The sequence below is a fragment of the Cetorhinus maximus genome, chromosome 19 (genome assembly GCF_964194155.1).
Source record: "Cetorhinus maximus chromosome 19, sCetMax3.hap1.1, whole genome shotgun sequence".
Taxonomy (NCBI): Eukaryota; Metazoa; Chordata; class Chondrichthyes; order Lamniformes; family Cetorhinidae; genus Cetorhinus; species Cetorhinus maximus.
Window position 1 is genome coordinate 73,743,307 of NC_135897.1, and position 21,097 is coordinate 73,764,403.

The following is a 21,097-nucleotide window of genomic DNA, read 5'->3' on the forward strand; positions in this document are numbered from 1 at the left end:
TTTTCCACCCACAATGACTGCAAGAGTTACGCCCATACTGGGAGTTTGAACAGAGACCAGAATGAGAAAGATTACTCTTGAGGAATCCCTTCACGTATTTTACCTGATTTCTATTATTTTTGGGAACGTACACCAAGTGCGAGATATCAGCACTTCAGGAAGGAACACTTCAAGCCTTAATGTCGGGATCAATAATTAAATATCAGGTATTATGAACGGTGTGGACCAGGTTAAAGGGATGCTTCCTACCAGTTAGGAAGTGTTTTAGTGCAAGTACATCACTTAACTTTAGCCCACTTACAGTATCAGAATTTACAACATTCTGGGGTAGAAATTACTCAGCCTTATTTTTTAAATCTTGGACAATGTGCTGGGTTTAAGTTGTTTTTTGTACTTTTTTAGTTAAGTCATTGGCTCATTAACTTCTTCTAAAGGGTGGACATAAGGTTAGGAATGCCTATTGGTGATATTAGCCAATGAATGCTTGACGCATCTGAATGGCTTTCCTCTTGTCTGCTGTTTTAAAGTAAATCATTTAGTACCCCATTAATAAAGCAAAAAGAATAAGGTGACAGAAATGCATGAAGCATTCATTCGATGATGTCATCAATGTTAGTTTCTCAGCTATAAAAAGTGTGTTAACCAAGCAGTTAAAACAATTACTTCAGAATCATTCTACTCTTTATCCAAAGCCATGGTATCATATTAAATATGGCTTTATTGTCATACTTCTATGGTTTTAACTTCCATAGGCATGAATATCCATTTCTTTTCTAATTCAGCTTTACTTCCACAGAGACAAAGACGAGCTGCAAACTGGGCCGATCTGCTTCTACTTCAGGTGTGCCTCCTCCATCAATCACTCCTCTCAGGCAGTCCAGCGAGACACAACAGAGCCAGGTACCATCGCTAGCCAGTCCAGAGTGACCTCACAGTTCAACATGCCAAAAAAAAAAGTTGTCACATGTCTGTCCTCCATTTTATTACCAGCTTGTCGCCGTCTCCCTCTGTGTCAATCATTGGCAGTTGCAGGTTTCCGAAAGGCAGGACGGTGTCTGTTTGTGGCTCATCTTTCAGTCTTTCCTTTTTTAACCTTAAGAAAAAAAAACTTTTCATCCAGTATTATCTGACTGTGAATGAGATGTACTCTACATACATAGATATATAGACTTTTCTGACTTCTTCATTGTTTTGTGTGTTTTAGCAGATTTGTGTGTCTTTGAAATGAACAAATCTGATAAAAAAAATGTCTCCGATCTGTCCTTGCTGGTGTACATTTTTTTCCTCGCTCTGTCGTCATAAAGACTTGCAGTGTTGTGATGTTTTGTTGCTAACTTGTACATCTTTTAGTGGAGTCAATCTTCTTTATCGTTGTTTCTTAGTCGTTTTGATGTTTGTCTGTTCTTTTGTGATCATATCACATTTTGTGTACATTATCTTTATTAAAACTACTAAGAACATTTCACAAAAGGCGTTGGGAGCATTGAAAATCTTTGCGATTAATTCATTATGATGGGCTATCTGTCAAAGTTCCTTCTATGGAAGGAAAGGGTGTTGGAGGCAGGCAAGAATGGAGAGACTTCTGAGGAATCTATCCCCATGATTATATTACTTCGTATAGCCCAGTCTATGGTTTTCACATAAAAATGAATGCAATTTCAGAGTCAGCCCTCTCTCCCCCAAAATTTCTCAGGAAATCTGGTGATCCCATTCATTAAAATAGGATTTGCCTTATTCACAAATCCCTGTATCAATTATAAATGCATGAAATTGTGAGATGTGATGCCAGAAACATCAGTAATAGTCCTGGGATCCCACTTGACAAAGATGCAATGTGATTAATTCAGCCATAATCAACATCTTACTGCATATTTTATGTACTATGCAATGTCCCAGAGGGGTTTGAGGGTTTTTTTTGCCACTTAGATCTCTTCATGTTGAGAGTATTTTGTTTCTTGGTGTCATCACCTGAGTCCACCCATACATTTTGGCAATCACAGAATGGATAGAGTTGGCCTTACCAGCCAGAGTACAATCCTTGTTAATGTCCCTGTGATAAGCAGAAAGCAAATTTATAGTCGGTGCTAATGTTATGTGACTGAAAGGAATTCATAATTTGGAAAATAATAATTTGGAACTTGCGAAAAAAAATCCTGTAAAACCCTACAATCAGTCTCATGGTGCAGTTGGTCTGAACTTGCCTGGGTCAAAAGCATTATAACATAATTTTCCTGATGATATTTGGCACAGTGCACGCACAAGTGAATGACATGCCAGAGATTTCCAGATATGGTAAGTAATCAAATTTCTTTTTTTTTAAAAACTGGCACAAAGAGGTATACTATTTCAAATGTTAAAGAATACACTCATTTGGAGGGTGGCTGAGCTGTAAAAACAACATTGCGGTCCAATTGTAGCCCTCAAGTTATAGTCTGACAATTGTGTGTATCCTTAGAACCTTGTAATTGCTTTTTAGCCTTTTCAAGTTTTCTTCAGAAATATTTTTTCCATAACAGTCCACAATCAATTATTGCTTTCTTTTAACTTTGGAATGCTTCTTCTGAGCTTGCTTTGTGTAAATATTTTGACCAATTAATGAGTGTGGCTAGTTATGTCAAAGTATGTGAAAATAGTGTGGCCCCTGTAACAGGCAGCCAATCTGTAATGTCAGTTTTATGTTTGGCTGGCAAGTTGAAAATCTACCGTAGTATCCCTATGGACTGACACAATGTAGCAGCTTTCCGAAACATTTAGGAGAGAGAATGGGAAAGCGAGGGAGTATTCAATGGTTATCCAACCAACCATTACCAAGCAGTAAACCGGGCATCTGAACAATAGATAGTGTCCAGTTTACATGAGTTTGACATCAAAGTTGGAGTGTCTTCATGAACCTTTACAACTGAACATGTACACTAAATCCAGTTGATAAACAATTGATTATTTAACTACTTCCTTCCCATTATTCCCATTTTACATCAAGCGAGTGATCAATTTTTTTAACAAGGATTACATAGAATTCACTGTACAGAAGCAAGCCATTCAGCCCAACTGGTCTATGCTGGAGTTTATACTCCACACAAGCCTCATCCATCTATAATTACTCCTTCCTATGTCCCTCTATTCGTTTCTCCCTCATGTATGCAGCAAGCTTTCCCTTAAATGTGTCTACACAGCCCGCTTAAACTACTTCATGGGGAGAATTTCCTCTCCGTTAGGCGGGCTGGCCAGGAGTGGGAGCGGGCGTGGGCGCGGAGCCAATCGCTGCTCGCGATCGGCTGCGTGCCGCCATTTTACACGCACCCGGAAGCGCTCACCCTACCTGTGCAGGCGGGGGGGGAGGAGGGAGAGTCGGGGCACGGAGCTGCCTCAAGGAGATTAATTTCATAATAAAACATTGGAAAAAATAAAAAATAAAATTATTCAGACATGTCCCCTCATGTGGCATTGTCACAAGAGCTGGGACATGTCTATGAATTTTCATAAAACATTTTATTTAATTAATAAACCCTTCATGAAACCTCATCCTGCCCTTGGATGAGGTTCCATGAAAAATGCGAAGGACGCCTGAGCTCTTCGCCTGCCCGCCATCCTTAAGGTTGGACGGGCAGCCCTGACAAGTACTTCAATTAGATCATTAGTGGCCTTAACAGGCCTTTGACAGTTCAGCGGGCACGCCCGCCAGACTGAAGATCGGAATGACGCGCGATGACGTCGGATGCACGCCCCATGTCACCGCACGTCATTTTACACATCGGCGAGTGGGCCCCGCCCACACACACTGAACAGGAGCTTCTGCCCCAAGTGGCATCAAATTCCACATTTTCACCACTCCCTGTGGTAACTTTACATTTTTGAAATTAGCCTCAAGTTGGGGTTATTAATTTCACCACCCAATTAACACGGACACCCTGCCCATTATTACTTTTACAAAGGCTTACGACTGGGATGTCAGGAAGTTCCTGATCATTTCAGGCAAGATACTATGGACGGAATCTTCCACTCACTGATGGAGACCTTGGAGGTGAGAAGTGCATTTACTTAGGCGGAATGGTGATGTGCCTGAACCCCGCCACCTTTCCACTACCACCAGAAGTAAGTTCTGGCCAGGAACGTCCATGGTCAAACTTCCCACCCAGCCACCATTTGAGGCCTTTAAGTGGCCAATTAATGACCATGTAAAGGCCTTCATCCCAGCCAAAGTGGGCCTGTCACCATGCAGCATGCATGACAGGTGAACCGTGCAGGCCACTTATCACCTCGGTGGAGAGGTTCCCTCGATGAAAGGCAATCAGCCTGATCGAGGGACTCAACTTCAGGAAGGCGTGACACCTCCTGCCCTTGCTTCCGATCCCTGTGCCTCCCTCTCCCCGTGACCCCCACCCTGCAAACTCACCCCCCTCCACATTACTTACCTGTAACCTGGGTGCTCCATGATGCTGGGACTCCAGGGAGCGCCCTTCTGGCAGCAGCCACAGCCTCCTCAGTGACGCTGATGAATGCAAGAGCTGCCGGCCTGTGAGCAGCAGGCAGTTCTGGCTCGGAGGGACTTCTGCCCTGGGGTCCTGATTCCATGGGAAGGCCAACTGGTGGCCCTGCCACTGCCTGATTGGCCTTCCCAACCGGAGGCAGCATAGGTCTCTTGTCGGCTCTCCAGCTGGCAGGTGAGACCTCCGATGCCACGACAAGGTTCCATCCTCCTTTTAATAAGCAAATTGGATTTCTAGGACAAAGGAACAACAGCAGTTGCCATATTGGTAATGAATTTAGTACGCTCTGACCAGCATCATTGGCAATGCTGCCAAAGAGGCACCTGAGTAGGAGGGGAGATGGTAACATAATGGTAATGTTACTGGATTATACTCCAGAGGCTCAGACTAATGCTCCAGAGGTATGAACTCCAAACCCACCACAGCAGCTGAGGGAATATAAATTCACTAATAATAATCATGAAACTACCTAGCTGTCGTAAAAACCCATCTGGCTCACTATTGTTCTCCAGGAGAGGAAATCTGCATCCTTGCCTGGTCTCTATGTGACTCCAGACCCACCCTCCTGACCTCTGAAATGGCCGAGCTAATCACTCAGTTGTAGGTGGCTCAACAAACACCTGTTCAAAGGCAGCTAGGGATGGGCAATAAATACTGGCCTTGCCAGTGACACTCTCGTCCCAAGAACAAGACCCAAAGAAATAATCTGGGCCATTGTTGCCCCAGGTCCCCCGCCACCCCACCCCCATCACCTACTCCCTTTAATTGTGACATTTTGCTGTCAGACCAGCAGCCTTTGGGCTGCCTGATATTGTGCTGGCATGAACCTGATCAGCTGAATCGGAATGTCCATTTTGGGCAAACAGCTGCTAATGAGTCATTGACCTTAAAATGGCTCCGGCCTCTTCAGTGCCGGAACAGACACTCTCCTCTGGTCAGCCATCCAAAAGTCAAATTTGACCTCCCAGCCTAAAGAAGTTACTTCAAAAACTGTTGATCTGTTAGTGATCATCTTATATTTTGGTACATTATGACAGTAACTACACTTCAAAGGTACTTCACTGACTCTAAAATACTTTGGGACATCCTGAGTGGTGAAAGATGCTATAGAAATGCAAGTCCTTGTTTTCAAAGTTCCCCCCCCCCACCCCCTTGTTCTGGACTCACCCAGAAACAAAAAGTTTCTCCAGGTCCACCCTATCGAACCCCCTTCATAGTTTTTAAAAAGCCTGATCTTCTGTGGCACCATAATGAAGGGCCATCAATCTATTTCTAAGAAACCAAATTCTTGCTGTACAAAGACTCTTTCAGACTGTTATTACTATTTGAACAATTAAACCACATACTAAGCACAACCAGTCTATTAATTACTCACAATACCTCTGTGCAACCCATGCATTTTGCACTTATAGCCTCCACCATAAAAATACTTCTACCTCCGAGTTCACAGGCAGGTCACGCCTTGTTTATTTTAACAGAACAGCTAATACTACATCACTGAAGTGAGATTTTTTTTGAAAATAAATCATTTATTTTTCTCTGTATAACTCCATTCTAGATGGTAGTGTTTAAAATTGATCACAACCAAGATATCCTTATTCTCCTTTGGTGTTTAGTCTGATAATTCTGTAGCCTGAGATTGAGTGATGTGCATTTTTTCCCCTGGCTTCCTGAAGCCTCATTGTCAGATTCATTCTATCCAGTGTGTTCCTGTGTTGAACCAGGTATGACGTTTCATCAAAGAGTCCCAGCTGCACTATTAACAAAAGATGATCATGGCACCTCCGTACCTTTGAAACCTTTGTGCCCCTATGTCATGTATCTTTGATCTTGCTTTGAACACCAGGTGTAAACACCTCTGGATTTCATGTAAGGCGTCAGAGTTGTGAGTTGGTTTTTATTCCCTGCATTTTTTTTTAACTATTTCCAAATCCAGCCACCTGGATAAAGTTTGTACAGTAATGATAAAGTGGCCATATGGTTCTCCCAGATTGTCATAGTATTGCTTTGTGCTCCATAAGAACAAACCAGAGGTTACTAACCACGTTCAACAGGTTTTCTCATTCTGTATTGCGCCCTCTGCTTCCACATTACTCTGTGGATATCTGGGCTGCTCCAGTGAGTCTAAATCAATCCAGATTTGCACATTTCTCAAAGCAGGTTGCTGAAAATTGTTCCAGAATATCATGTTAAATAAAGTTAGAATTCAGATGTTTCATCACATGGCAAGTAGTTATTTGTGAGAACTTCTTGATTTCTACATATCTCACAGACATAATTTAGCTCAAATGAATTGCCATACCTTTTCCATTTGGACAGATCTGTTGATACTGGGGCAATGTGGCATTACCTGAGGGAATATTAATTTTATTAAGAAAATATACAATTGAAATCACAGTTCCTGACAAGTTTACTTATCTTTTGGGTAAGTTCTGATCTTCACATTGACTGGCTGTTGTGCAGCACTTTGAGATTACCTGGTGATCTCCATGGAGTTTATTCAAAATCCCTCGATTGAAAGAATTGAGGATGGTCAGTCCACCCTTCAAGGTGAAATCTTTGATGAATTGTCAATTCTCCAGATATATCCAAGTATTGCTCCATAAGCCGTCTGAAAACTGATACTTCTGATTACCTTTTCAACAATACTTAATGTCCTTTGCAGCTGGTCTCTTGTTTGTTCATAGCAAGAATGCCCTGGACCACAATGTCTCATAGGAACGTGAGTAGGGCAAGTCAGCCCATCAAATTTGCTAAGATAAAGGCAAAATACTGCAGATGCTGGAAATCTGAAAAAAAATCAAAAACTGCTGAAAAAACTCAGCAGGTCTGACAGCATCTGTGGAGAGAAAGACAGAGTTAACGTTTTGCGTCTGTATGACTCTTCTTCAGAGCTAAAGGGAAATAGAAATGTGGTGAAATATATACTGTTTAAGGGAGGTGGAACAGGTGAAGCTGGATAGAAAGCCAGCGATAGGTGGAGGCAAAGGAGAGATTGCAAAAGATGTCATAAACAAAAGGTCAAAGGGGTGTTAATGGCGGTGGTACTGGCTAAAGGAGGTGCTACTGGTGACATTAAGAGTAGAAAGCAGAATGTGATAATGGCCAGGCCAGGGTAAGCAGTCTGGAAAGAACAACCTGAGCAAGTGACAGATGGCCCTAGTGGGGTGGGGTAGGGGGAGGGGATGGTGGTGGGGGAAAAAAAATTGAAAATAGGCTAAAAGCTGGGGATAAAACAATGAATAAAAAATGAATAAAAATGGAACTAAATTTAAAAGTATAATAATAAAAATAAGTGGGAAAAAAATTAATTAAAATTAAAATTTTAAAATGAAAATGAATATTGAAAAAAAGGGATCAAAAAGGGATGAGGATGGAGGACCTCATGGTCTGAAGTTGTTGAGCTCAATATTAAGTCCAGAAGGCTGTAAAGTGCCTAGTCGGAAGATGAGGTGCTATTCCTCCAGTTTGCGTTGAGCTTCACTGGAACAATGCAGCAGGCCAAGGACGGACATGTGGGCATGAGAATAGGGTGGAGTGTTGAAATGGCAAGCGACAGGGAGGTCTGGGTCATGCTTGCGGACAGACCGAAGGTGTTCCGCAAAGCGATCATCCAGTCTGTGTTTGGTCTCTCCAATGTAGAGGAAACCGCATTGGGAGCAGCGAATGCAGTAGACTAAATTGAGGGAAGTGCAAGTGAAATGCTGCTTCACTTGAAAGGAGTGTTTGGGCCCTTGGAGGGTGAGGAGGGGGGAAGTAAAGGGGCAGGTGTTGCACCTTCTGCGGTTGCATGGGAAGGTGCCGTGGGAGGGGGTTGATGTGTTGGGGGTGATGGAGGAGTGGACCAGGTGTCCCGGAGGGAACGGTCCCTACGGAATGCAGATTGGGGGGGGAGGGGGAGGGGGTGAAGGGAAGATATGTTTGGTGGTGGCATCATGTTGGAGTTGGCAGAAATGGCGGAGGGTGATCCTTTGAATGCGGCGGCTGGTGGGGTGAAAAGTGAGGACAAGGGAGACCCTATCATGGTTCTGGGAGGGAGAGGAAGGTGTGAGGGCGGAGGCGCGGGAGATGGGTGGGACGCGGTTGAGGGCCCTGTCAACCACGGTGGGTGGGAAACCTCGGTTAAGGAAGAAGAAAGACATGTCAGAGGAACTGTTTTGGAAAGTGGCAACATTGGAACAGATGCAACGGAGGTGAAGGAACTGAGAGAATTGGATGGAGTCCTTACAGGAAGCGGGGTGTGAGGAGCTGTAGTTGAGTTGGTTTTGGGAGTCGGTAGGCTTGTAATGAATATTGGTAGACAGATCACCTGAAATTGAGATAGAGAGGTCAAGGAAGGGAAGGGAATTGTCGGAGATGGACCATGTGAAAGTGATGGAGGGGTGGAAGTTGGAAGCAAAATTAATAAATTTTCCAGGTCCAGACGAGAGCATGAAGCAGCACCGAAACAGTCATCAATATACTGAAAAAAGAGCTGTGGAAGGGGGCCTGAGTAGGACTGGAACAAGGAATGTTCCACGTACCCCATAAAGAGACAGGCATAACTCGGGCCCATGCGGGTACCCATAGCCACACCTTTTATTTAGAGGAAGTGAGACACGTTTAAGGAGAAATTGTTCAGTGTGAGAACAGGTTTAGTCAGACGGAGGAGAGTGGTGGTGGATGGGAATTGCTCGGGCCTCTGTTCGAGGAAGAAGTGGAGAGCCCTCAGACCATCCTGGTGGGGGATGGAGGTGTGGAGGGATTGGACATCCATGGTGAAGAGGAGGTGGTTGGGGCCAGGGAACTGGAAATCGTTGATATGATGTAGGGCATCAGAGGAATCGCGGATGTGGGTGGGAAAGGACTGGACAAGGAGAGAGAGAACGGAGTCAAGATAGGAAGAAATGAGTTCTGTGGGGCAGGAACAGGCTGACATGATCTGTCTACCAGAAAAGTCCTGTTTGTGGAATTTAGGGAGGAGGTAGAAGCAGGCTGTCTGAGAGACTGAGAGACGATGAGGTTGGAAACTGAGTTTCAAGTTTGTTACTTGTGTTAGCCATTGCAACACCCAATAGGCTACAAGTAAAGGTATGCCCCTGAAAGATAAAAATAAATGCAGAGTTTTGAATTTTAGCTTGCATTCAGACCTTTTTCTCAGATCATGACTATACATGATAGTCAAAATAAACAATGTATAACCATCATGCAGAAATAATGCACTAGGCCATTAAACTAAGCTAGTATAGAACCTATTGATTGTAGTATATGAAACACACTTCATACTTCATAAAAGCTTACTGTTTGACAATTTGATTTCAGGATGTGAGTGTGCACCAGGTCAGAATGCCCATCCTTAAGTGTCCTGACAACTGAGTTGGGCAGGTGGCATTAAGAGTTAATTACATAGTGTAGATGTGGGCCCAACTGGGTAGAGGTGGCAGTCTCCCTGTCTTGAATGGCACTCGTGAGCCAGTTGGGTTTTTTTATTGCAATCTGGTAGCTTTCAATTTAAACTGACCATATTGACAGCCACATCAATGGCTTCCCTTGGACAATGTTTCTAGCAAAATCATTCAAACTAATAATGCCCCTGCTTTTATTTAAATTAGCTGCCTTAATTGGCATTTTTGCAAGTTTATGGCCAGAATTTTACATTTTGGCGTGTGGGGACAGGCCCGACAGGCCTGAAGGCAAAATGACACGCGATGACGTCAGGCATGCGCCCCAACATCACCGTGTACCATCGCAATATTTCGGAAGGCACGCGCGCTATGAGGGCAGAGGCACGCCCATCATTAATTAATGGGCCAGTTAAGGCCCTTGAGGCACCATTTGAAATCGATTTTACGCAGCCCGGGCGATTTTCAGGGCATCGCACGGGCGCAATGGGCAGGCGGGTAGGCTTCATTTTCAAAAACCTCATCCACGGGCAGGATAAGAGGGGTGAGTGGGGTCACTAATGCGAGTTGTTAGTACTTTAGATTATAACTTACTACTACTTGCTTGTGTGAACAGGACAACTTCATTTCGCTTCAGAGCTGCTTTTATAAAAATAACAGGCTTCAGTTCAGGGCTCCAGAGGAGCCATAACACTTGGGGCCTTCCAGGCATCAGACAGCCTTCCCTTACCCTGGGAATGAGGATTGTGCTCTCTGCCGGAGGCACCTCCTCTGAGGGGGAAGAGAGGAGCAGAAGGGTGAGGAGGCCAGGTGTCCCTATTCAGTCTCCAGGGGAGTGACCTGTGGGAGGACAGGCGCAGGCACAAGGGGCGCAGGGCCAACAGGAAGTCCAAGGTGGAAGGGGCCGCAGAAGACGCCACTATCCTGCTGCCAGGGTATACAGGCGGCGATGCAGCTACCTCAATATGTCCGAGGTGCAATGCCGAAGGAGGCTCCGCCGTTCAGGGGAGACAGTGACCTCCATCTGTCAGATGATTGGCCCTGAGATCAGTTTCGACTGTGTGGGTGGACACCCCATGCCAGTGGCGCTGAAGGTCACAGTGGCCCTCAACTTCTCTATCCAGGGGTTGGTGGGTGATATTTATGGAGTCTCCCAATCAGCTGTCCACAGTTGTGTCAAGCTGGTGACAGACGTTCTGTTCAGGTGTGCATTGGCTTTCATTCACTGTCACACGGATGAGGCCAGCCAGACACAGCGAGCCAGAGGCTTCGCGGCCATTGCTGGCTTCCCCCGTATCCAGGGTGCAATAGACTGCACACATGTGGCCATCAAGGCGCCAGCGGGTGAGACTGGTGCCTTCGTCAACAGGAAGGGCTTCCACTCCATGAACATGCAGATAGTGTGTGACCATAGGATGCAGATTCTGCAAGTCTGTGCAAGGTACCCTGGCAGCTCTCATGAGGTTTACATCCTCAGACACTCCCAGGTGCCGGGGCTCTTCAGTGCTCCAGCCCAGCTTGATGGATGGCTGCTGGGTGACAAGGGCTATCCCCTCAGAAGCCTCTCCGCCATCCAAGAACAGAAGCCAAGCAGCTGTACAAGCAGTACAATAGGAGCCATGCTTCCACAGGGTAGTGGTAGAGAGAACCATCGGTCTTCTCAAGATGCGCTCCGATGCCTGGACCGCTCAGGGGGCGCACTCCAGTACCCCCCAGATCATGTGTCACTGATAGTGGTTGCATGCTGAGCTCTCCACAATCTGGCACCGGAAAGGTGGGACACAGTGGAGGAAGATGTTGATGCAGCTGCAGTGGAAGCAAACGATGAGTCCAGCAGTGAGTCCGAGGACAAGCACGGTCAGGAGAACACTGAGGGGATAGACGCTGACCTGGGCAACCTCCAGGGAGGCAGGGACATCTGGGATGCTTTGATCCAACGCTCCTTCAGCTAGACTACCAAAGATGAACCACCACCACATGCCAGGGCTGCAGGCTCCATACTCGATAGCTGACAGGAACTTTTGCTTGGTGAACAACATGTACTATGTGTCATTTCAATAAAGTTCAATGACAAACAAGTCACCCATAACATCATGGGTTATTACCCTGCACCTGCAGAACTAATGAAGCACCCAGAGGCTTGTTGAAAACAAACACATTTAATGGTGTGGTGCCTGGCGTACATAATACAAATTAAATGTAAAGACATTATCCATCACACCAACTTACAAAGAACTTAAAAGTGGTGCAAAAAAATATCACCAGTGATAAGCCCATGTTGTGCCTAAGGTGCTTTATGTTTGCATTCGGGAGTGCTACGTCTAGGTGCTCCCCCGTCACTGACACCGGCATTGGAGACAGCCTGCTCACTCTGCTGTCCTGTTGGCCTTGATGACCTTGGCGGGCGTCCTCTGGCCCGTGGAGCCTGTGCTGGCCCTGCCTGGGAGGGAGCAGCCAGTGCCATGGCTGGCATCTCCCCAGTCGCCGCAGACTCATCAGATGCCACAGTCACTGGCAGAGGGGCAGAGGAGCTGCTGCCATCATCTGGAGCGTCCTGAGAGGAGCCCGCAGAGACGACAGGCAGCTCGTGCACCAACGTGAGGTCGTCTTGGACCTCCCTGCTGACCATTGATGGATGGGCTGGGATACAGTGTGGCCAATCCATCTCCCACACTGACAGTGACCGCCTGGTGTGAGGGCTTGCATGTCCGAGCACATCCCCAGGAATCTCTGATTGTTCTCCTGGAGGAGCCTCTCCATGAGAGTCGCCACTCTCTCCATGGAGGAGGCAATGCGCTCGGCCATGAGGGTCATTACATTGCTCACGCGCTGCATGGACTCCTCCACAACGGAGACCATGGCACTCATTCCCTGATGTATCGCCACCAGATCCTCCTGCACACCCTGCTGGATTTCCAGCATCTGCTGCCTCAGGGACAACTCCAGGGGCCCATCATCAGCCACCGACTGAGCAAGTTCCTGGTCCCCAGCAGTACTCCAACTCTCTGTACTCTCTGCCTCCACCTGCACCTCAAGCGAGTGTGAAGTGGCCTCACCGCTGTGCACTGAGACACTAGCCGACGACCTAATTCCCGTGGTGCTGGTATCTGCGCTGGTGCCTGCTTGGCTGAGAGGGTGTGACGCAGGTGCGTTTACATCCTCTGTGTCCTCTGCGGTGAGCGGCGGTTCTTCAGACTCCTGACCCTGAGGGTGCTCTGGTGAGCCCGAAAGGAAGAACAAGGACATGTGATTAGTTGAAGTCGTTACACTGTTACTATGCATGCCTGGCACCCGGATCAGGGTGCCCTCGTCTATCAATGGGGATTCCATCTCGGAGGCTCACATTAATATAGAGAAAACAGTGGAATGACCTCAGTGCACCGTACTCGTACCTCCCTGTGGCACCCCAACCTCACCGCAGACGGATGATCTAGGCGCATGGCACCTCTCCAGCTCCAGTGCCTCCGGCTCGTACCTGGTCAAGATTAGAAGGTGGGGCACTCCTCCCCGATTCCGCAGCCTCTCTGCATTATTGTGGGCTGTCTTCTCCTGAAAGGACAGAGGAGCATTGATTAGCCCACCCTGTACCTGCATTGCCATTGCTGCCTGGCCAACCCCACCTGAGGAACACCTCACAGGGCTCAGCCGGTTCGTGACCCTGGAGCTGCAAGACACTCATTCCAGGCAGACAGGGCTCACCCACTTACCCAGATGCTGCCTCATTGATATTTGCCACTCACATTCTAAGACCTCTGAGGTCCAAGCGGGGGGTGGGCAGCTCCTAATCGCTGTGCTAAGTGACCCAATCCAACACAGTACTCACCCTTCCCCATCGCAGGAGGTCATTGAAGCACATGCGGCACTGCGCCCATGTGCGCCTCAACACATCATGAGAGCTGACCCGTGATGCCACCTCCTCCCAGGCATTTTGGGTGAGGCCTCCTCCTCCCGTCCCTTGGGACAAGGATATCCCAGCGTGCTGCCACCTCCTCCAGGAGGGCAGCGAGACACTCGTCAGAAAACCTCGGGGGGGGCCGACTGCCCTGCTGACCTGCCCTCCCGCCTGCCCTGTTCTGCAATGACCTTCTGCAAAGTCAACGGCGGCCTTCACACAGCTGCCTGCGCCCTTTTTGAATCGGCTGCCGGGTCGCCATAGGACCCCAGCGGACATTGAGCCCGCACCCCCGCCCGCCCCTTCACGCTGATGCCGGAGATGCACATGACGCTGAGCGGGCCTTAATTGGCCCGCCTGCATAAAATGGCAGCGCGCACCTGATTGCGGCCGGCGGTCGGGTTCCCGGCCGCTCCCGCCGAGCCTGCCCTACGCGGGGAAAATTCTGCCCCCATACGTTTCAGGTTTGTTTCAACTTACCTAAAAAAAAGGGGGTTGTGATTAACAATTGCATTTTTTTTTACATTTGCTAACAGAAGGATGGTTCTTCCTCATGGAACTTCTGCCAGTGAGTACGAGCGACTTGAGCTTAACGTGCCCTGGATGTGTTTATCCGGCTGCTTGTCAGCTGTGTGCTGATGTGGTCACAAATGCCACACAGAGGCAGAAAAACAACACAAAGAGAAAGCCTGTGTGCAAGGTTCAGAGGACGGATCTCATGGTCAGCCTCGTGTAATGAGGAGTCTGGGCTGGATTCCAGCAGCAAGCTTCAATCTGTCAGTTTGCTAGATTGATGCAAATTTGGTGTTTCCTGTTTTCTGCCATAATTTTCATCTGAATTAGAGGATGTGTTATTAAGTAGAGGACTCACTAACTCTGCCCTTTGAGGTTTCCGAATCCCCTTGTCACTTGGGAAGCAAATTTGTTTCGCAGTCTGTTGAGGCTAATCTGATCTTTCTGTGACCCAACGCAACACACAGACCCGTTTTTTTTCCCACGTTATCGGAGTCTGTATTTGCAACCACCACAAGTACAAAGATGGACTTCCTGGAAGAGATGTAGGAATTAATCAGTAGTTTTGTTTAGATGTATAATCACACTGCCTTCATGATAAAGGCTTCAGCAAAACTTTATTTGGGGAGAAAGGAAACAAGGAGCCCTGTGTGTGCTTACTACTTTATTAATTAAATCAGAAGTCATAAAATTAAGTATCATGTGTTTACCATTTTATTTTGCTCCCATCAAGCATTCCTTACCCTTGCTTCCAACTTCATCTTCATACTTCTCTAGTCATTCAGACAGATTTAGACAGTGCACAACTTCAATGTCCTGTTTGATCAGAGCTCCTAATCATATTCACTCAGCACACACTTATCTATGAACCATTTACAAATACCCCCCTTGTAGGCCACTTCAATTCCTCACTATACAAGTCTAGCTTGTCCAAAAGTCTACAGCACACATTCTGTCCTGCACAGTGTTTACTCAGCTATCGCCTTGTCTTCACTGACCCCCACTTGCTCCACACCCCCTGTGATGCATCAAATTCCAAATACTTGCCCTTATTTACAAATACATCTAGGACCTCTTGAGTAACCTCCTGCAACCTCCCCCAGTAACGCTTCCCAGCACTCGCTTTGTGCTCCTGCAACTGTGGGCTCTGTGTGCACATTATATGCTCTCAATGTTTTAATGGTAAACTAGCAGTCATTTTAGCCTCACACTCTGGAACTCCCTCTTAAACCCCTTCACCTTATGACTTCCCTTCCCGTCATTAAAACGTCCTCAAAAGCTACTTGTTCGATTGTTCCTCAGCTAACCCCCCCTAAATATTTTGCTGTTTAGTCTACCTCACTTCCTAGAGCAGTGCTTTGAACATTTCATTTCTTTAAAAGCGAGATACAAATAAAAATCTTTTGCAAACAAACTGAAGGTAGTTTGACAAACACTTGTGTTCTCATTTTGGAGCAAATCCCATTGATCAAAAACATAGATTCATAAGTTTTCGACCCTTTCTTTCTTGAGAATTGGTCTTCTGCATGTTCATCAAGTTCAACCTACCAAAAACTGTACACAGTAGATTGTACACTGATGATTAACTTATGAGTCAGAGTTTAACTTTTTGGGCGAGTGAGTCTTTGAATGACCTTAACCCTGCAATAAAGTATACTGGTGAAATAATTTTATGGGATGGCGTGCAAGAATTACTGTAAAGCTATTCTGATAACTAGGTTGATTATAAGCAAGTGGTCCATTAGAATGTTACTTTTACTGGAACACTCTGCAATATTGTAGTGCTGCTGAATGAATCTGCTGCTTTAAAAAATTAAGATTTCCCCTCAGCTTGCCAAAGTATCTACTTATGAGACAAGTTCGCAACCTTTACAGTTAAGACGGTGCATTCCCATTTTAAGGGAGCAAAGCTACTGAGCATCAGATAGGATCTTCTCAACTTCCTACTTGCCCTAAACCTTTACTTAGTACATATAACAATCCCAAACCAGCCATTTCATTCATTCTCTTTAACTCTACACTATAGTTTGGCTTTTACATGGTCCACCATCTCATTATTTGATTTGATATTTATATATTACATTCCTCCCTCTCTCACTTAACTTTCCTGTTTTGCATATTCTTCTTTTAACATTTTCTTTTGCCAGAAAGTTGTGTATGATTGTACTTTCATGTCATCTTCCATAAAATGGGTGAAAAGCTGCTAATCAGAACGGGAATTAAATTAAACCTCCAAAACCTCCCTGACTTCACAACATGCCTCCTTTCTTTCATGCATTCTTGTGGCATCCAACAGAGGGAGCTTTTGTATTCCAGAATATTAATTACCATTGTGTCACAATGTATAACAATTCAAAATGTGATATATACACGTTATTTTTGACGGTCTTAAAGGGCAAAATTATTTAGTTTGATGGAGCTATGTCAATGAAATGCTTTTATTTCACTGTGGCTACTATAAATCAATATAAGTGGCAATGTCATGAAAATGGTTTCAAATTTAGGCTGGAGTTCCAGTTTGGAATGTTTGACTGGGATTTTTATAATGCGAACCTCAGTGTAAAGCTAGGCTTCGTTCTACATTAACAGCTTCTCCCGAGACACACAGAGCCTCCTTGGAAGAGTGTGGAAGTAATGCCAAAATTAATCTCTGTCAACTATCTTTAGATTAGCGCCTGTGCAATGCCAGCATTAGACTTGCAGTAACCGTTTCTTCATTCCACTCCTCAATGCCAGATTTTGTATCAAATGGGCTATATCTTGTTCTGCTATGCTCCTCACGGTGAGTTCATCCCTGTAATGTCAGATTTGATTCTGTTAGCCAGCTTGCCCATATATTCCCTTTTCACTAGTAATAGCAGTGCATAACCCACCCCTTGCATGACCATTCCCTCCATGAGACAGCAGTAGGTTTAGCTATTTGTTGGTTGCTTCCCACTGTACACTCAGCACTCTTGCTGGGGAATGCTCAAGTTTAATAATAAGTCTAGTAGCATAGCTAATAATGCCCTAATGCCTCTCACTGGCAAATTTCATCTATATGTAAGATATCAAAGTTTTTTAATTGTGTTGAGTCCACAGATTCTGGTATTGATATTAAATAATGATAATTGATTATTAAAATAGCCCTTGGAGAAAGTATAACTTTAATTGCTACAATCAGTATAGAACTATAAACCTCTGTAAATCAAACCAAGATTCTGCTATCAACAGGGACCACACTTCAAAAACACTTAGGTAAAAGCCAAATACTGCGGATGCTGGAAATCTGAAACAAAACCAGAAAATGCTGGAAAAACTCAGCAGGTCTAACAGCATCTGTGGAGAGAAAGGCAGAGTTAACGTTTCGAGGCTGAAGAAGAGTTGTATGGACTCGAAACATTAACTCTGTTTTTCTCTCCACAGCTGCTGTTAAACCTGCTGAGTTTTTCCAGCATTTTCTGGTTTTGCTTCAAAAATACTTCTTGGCTATAAAGTGATTTTGGGACATCCTTTAGACAACCTGAGGTCGTGAAAGGCACTATATAACTTCAAGTCTTTATAGTTCTTAGACTGGCCTGAAAAATCATGTAAACACTTCAATCCTCAGCACATAATTTCTCCATATTTCAAATACAAATTGCCATTAACACCATTTATCTTAACAGGTTTATTAATGCCAGTATAATGGGCATTCTAGTAAACTCTATGCCAGAATAGGTGACTAAGTTCTAATTAAATGATGAGTACAAAAATGCTGTAACGACCTAGCATGTGGGACGAGACGAAGCTTTGCTTGACATTGTAATAGTTTCTTCCCCTGTGACACTCAGGAGAGTCCATTGTGACTGTTCTGTTGTAACATAGGGCGCAATTTTATGCCAGTGTGATTTTACAGCCCCGCCGAAGTCGGTGGAGTTTAGAATGGCTCGCCGCATTTTACGGCCCTGCCCAGCCATAATTCCTGACCAGCCTAGGACAAGGTTGTTCTTGGAATACAGCCGTTTACTGTGTGTTTTACTGCTAGCTTTCTTGGTCAATGAGATAAGCAGACTTTTTAAAATTGTATGCCTAACTAGCATTCACATAATTTCGGAACCAGGGCAATGAAAAGCAATGCCAAGTTTGATTGATTCTGAAACCCTTAAAACCCCACAAATGTCATTCTAGCACCTCATTGTTGGCAGGATTGAAATATTTTCACCACAGGCTGCTTTCAGTTGATTGTTAAGGAAATTATTTTCTATTAAATGATATACATTTGCATGTTGGAGAGCATAATGAATATTTTGACGACAGTCTGTGACATTATCCCTTTGCTTAGAATATGAACATGGAGCATATCTTGGCTAATCAGCAAAAGGACAGGCTAAAATTTACCTTTGTCAATGTAAACAAAGTCATAATTTAATGTGTCCTCCAGCAGCCAGGAAACACAGTTCCCCTTATTACCACTAGGTGTCAGTAAATGCTCCTATAATCATTTCCCTCCACTTCACTACAGCAATATGCTGCATTCTGCCAACCTTTGATATGATGTTTGTCGTATCAGATGCTGGGCATTTTGTATTGTGTAGCAAGTGAAGTCAGTATCTTAATTCCGCAGAATCTATTTCTTGGCAAAGAAGCAAAAGTTCTACTTTAATTTTACAAAAAATACTTCCACCTGACAGCTTCATTACTGGTTGTCGAAGAAAGATAAGAACCCCCCCCCAGCTTCAACAGATAATGGTACTAATCCCTTGTCAAGTGTTACGAATGTTTATTATTATTTTCACTTCAAAGAAAATACTTTTTTTTCCCAATTTTCCTCACCTTTTCCTAATATAATCAGAAAAGCAAGTAATACTGTGCCTGAGATATATTTTCAATTTAATTATACAATAGTTTGTACAGTTTAAATGTATAGGTATCATTACGTTGTGTAATTTGTAGTTACTGTGGATGTGGTACCCTCTGTATAATATCTATACACAAACAAATCCAAAAACATAGGAACAGGATGACTACCTTGTAAATATTACAATGATGAGGATGCAACACCTTGGACATATCGTGAAACAAGAGGCAAATTTTACACATTTCTTGTGCTCGTTTTCAGGAGACAGTACACTGCTTCTTTTAATGCCAAAGAATCCTGTCACCACTGTCTTCTTCAAAGGAACGTGCAAACATATATTTTTTTTAAATTTCCAAGTACTTTGCAGGAAGTTAGAGATAACAGAATTATTTGCACTCCAATTTATAGCCAGGCAGCTTGCTCCAAGACCAGAAGTGACTTCACAAAACCACTTTGCCTTCACCGACCTATATTTTAAACAAGCTTGCCAAATTTTCCCCTCCAAACCGCCCTGCCCTCTTGGGGTTCGGAGCCAATAACCCTGAAATCTAATATGGTGTCTCGCTCAGTCAGTGCAGAGATACATGGAGACCCCAAAATAAATGAAAAAAACATACTTTTTAAAATTGTTTGATTGGCCTTTTTGTTGGTCAGTGAAATGCCTATTATCGTTGGAGTTGTTTGCATCATAAAATTCTGCAAGGTTTCCTGGCCAAGTCTAATTTGAGAGGTGCTAAACAGCTGCTAAACACAATTTTCACAGCTAGCTCTCACCATGATGAGAAAACTTGTCCATGGTACCCAAAGTGTTAAATCACAGCAGCAAGCTGTGGGAAGTCATATTTCACACAGTTTTTATTGTTTACTACAGCCATCCCTCATATGCAAAAATAATCCATCATTTTAAAAGCCCTAGTTGTTTTGATATGTGATATAGATTTGAAATTTTTGTGACAATGTGACCTCTGCTTAGCGATTTTTAACACATTTAAATGGTCATTTTTGCAGCTAATTTTCACCAGGGAGAGTTTGGGCTCACTCACTCACTGGCCTTTGACCTCTGCTGAGCAATCTTAAGGCCGTTTGAAACATGAGTATTTGCAATATGTCATAGACATCAGATAACTGACTTCCACTTTTTCTCCTATCTTATTGTTACTCCGTCCTTTAATGTGATACGCTCTGTTCTGTAGTCCTTAAAGAACACATAGTTTCATTAACTATGGTCAGTTTGTGCATGTCTCCTGCCACTTCTATTCTCTCCTAGATGTAGCCCATAGGGGAATCTCCATAACAGCTGCTTTCTGTCATCTACATGTGTGTTCTGTAAACATAGCACAGACACTTTTGTGGAAAAAACAAGTATATGATCAAGTTGTTTATAATATTGCTGTACAAAATATGCTGATATTTACAGTATGCCTGCAGGGTCATCATAAACAGACACGTGTCAGCTCATAAGCAGTACATCACAATTTAAAAATAAATATTACATATGCTGGGATATTTAAACTCTATGTTGGAATATTCCACAAAAATTATCTGGAATAGCCTCACCTGTTTCAGTGGGCAGGTATAAATGCTGCCATCTAAAATGAAAGTGTAGCTCTCCATTATCTGAAGACTAAGTGAGAATTGGAGAGAGAGAGAGGGAGAGCGAGCAACTGGGAGGGTCAAGGAGTAACCGGGGTAGAACGTAAAGCAAGGAAGGAGAGATAAGCTGGTAACAGAGAAACTGGGACAGAGATTGAGAAGTGAGAAGAACAAGGGAGCAAAATGAGAAACAGTCAGGTGATAAGAATGAGAGCGTTGAATGTTTATGAGGCAAGAAACGCAATAAAATGCAGAGGAAAGTTGGGAGGAGAGTTGAGAAGCAGTGAGGAGTGTAACTATTGGGTTGTCATAAAAACCCACCTGGTTCAGTAATGTCCTTAATGGGAGAAAATCTGCTGCTCTTACCTAGTCTGACCTACATGTGACTCCAGACCAACTGTAAAGTGGTTGG

At 44.5% G+C, this 21,097-nt stretch overlaps 1 protein-coding gene across 1 annotated transcript in view; it reads left to right on the forward strand.

Moving 5' to 3' along the window:
- Positions 1-21,097, forward strand: part of nyap2a (neuronal tyrosine-phosphorylated phosphoinositide-3-kinase adaptor 2a) — a 176,016-nt gene that overhangs the window by 141,884 nt on the left and 13,035 nt on the right. The window contains exon 6 of the mRNA XM_078564137.1: positions 797-900. Within this exon, the coding sequence (XP_078420263.1) occupies positions 797-900 (104 nt within the window). The remainder of the gene's footprint in view (positions 1-796; positions 901-21,097) is intronic.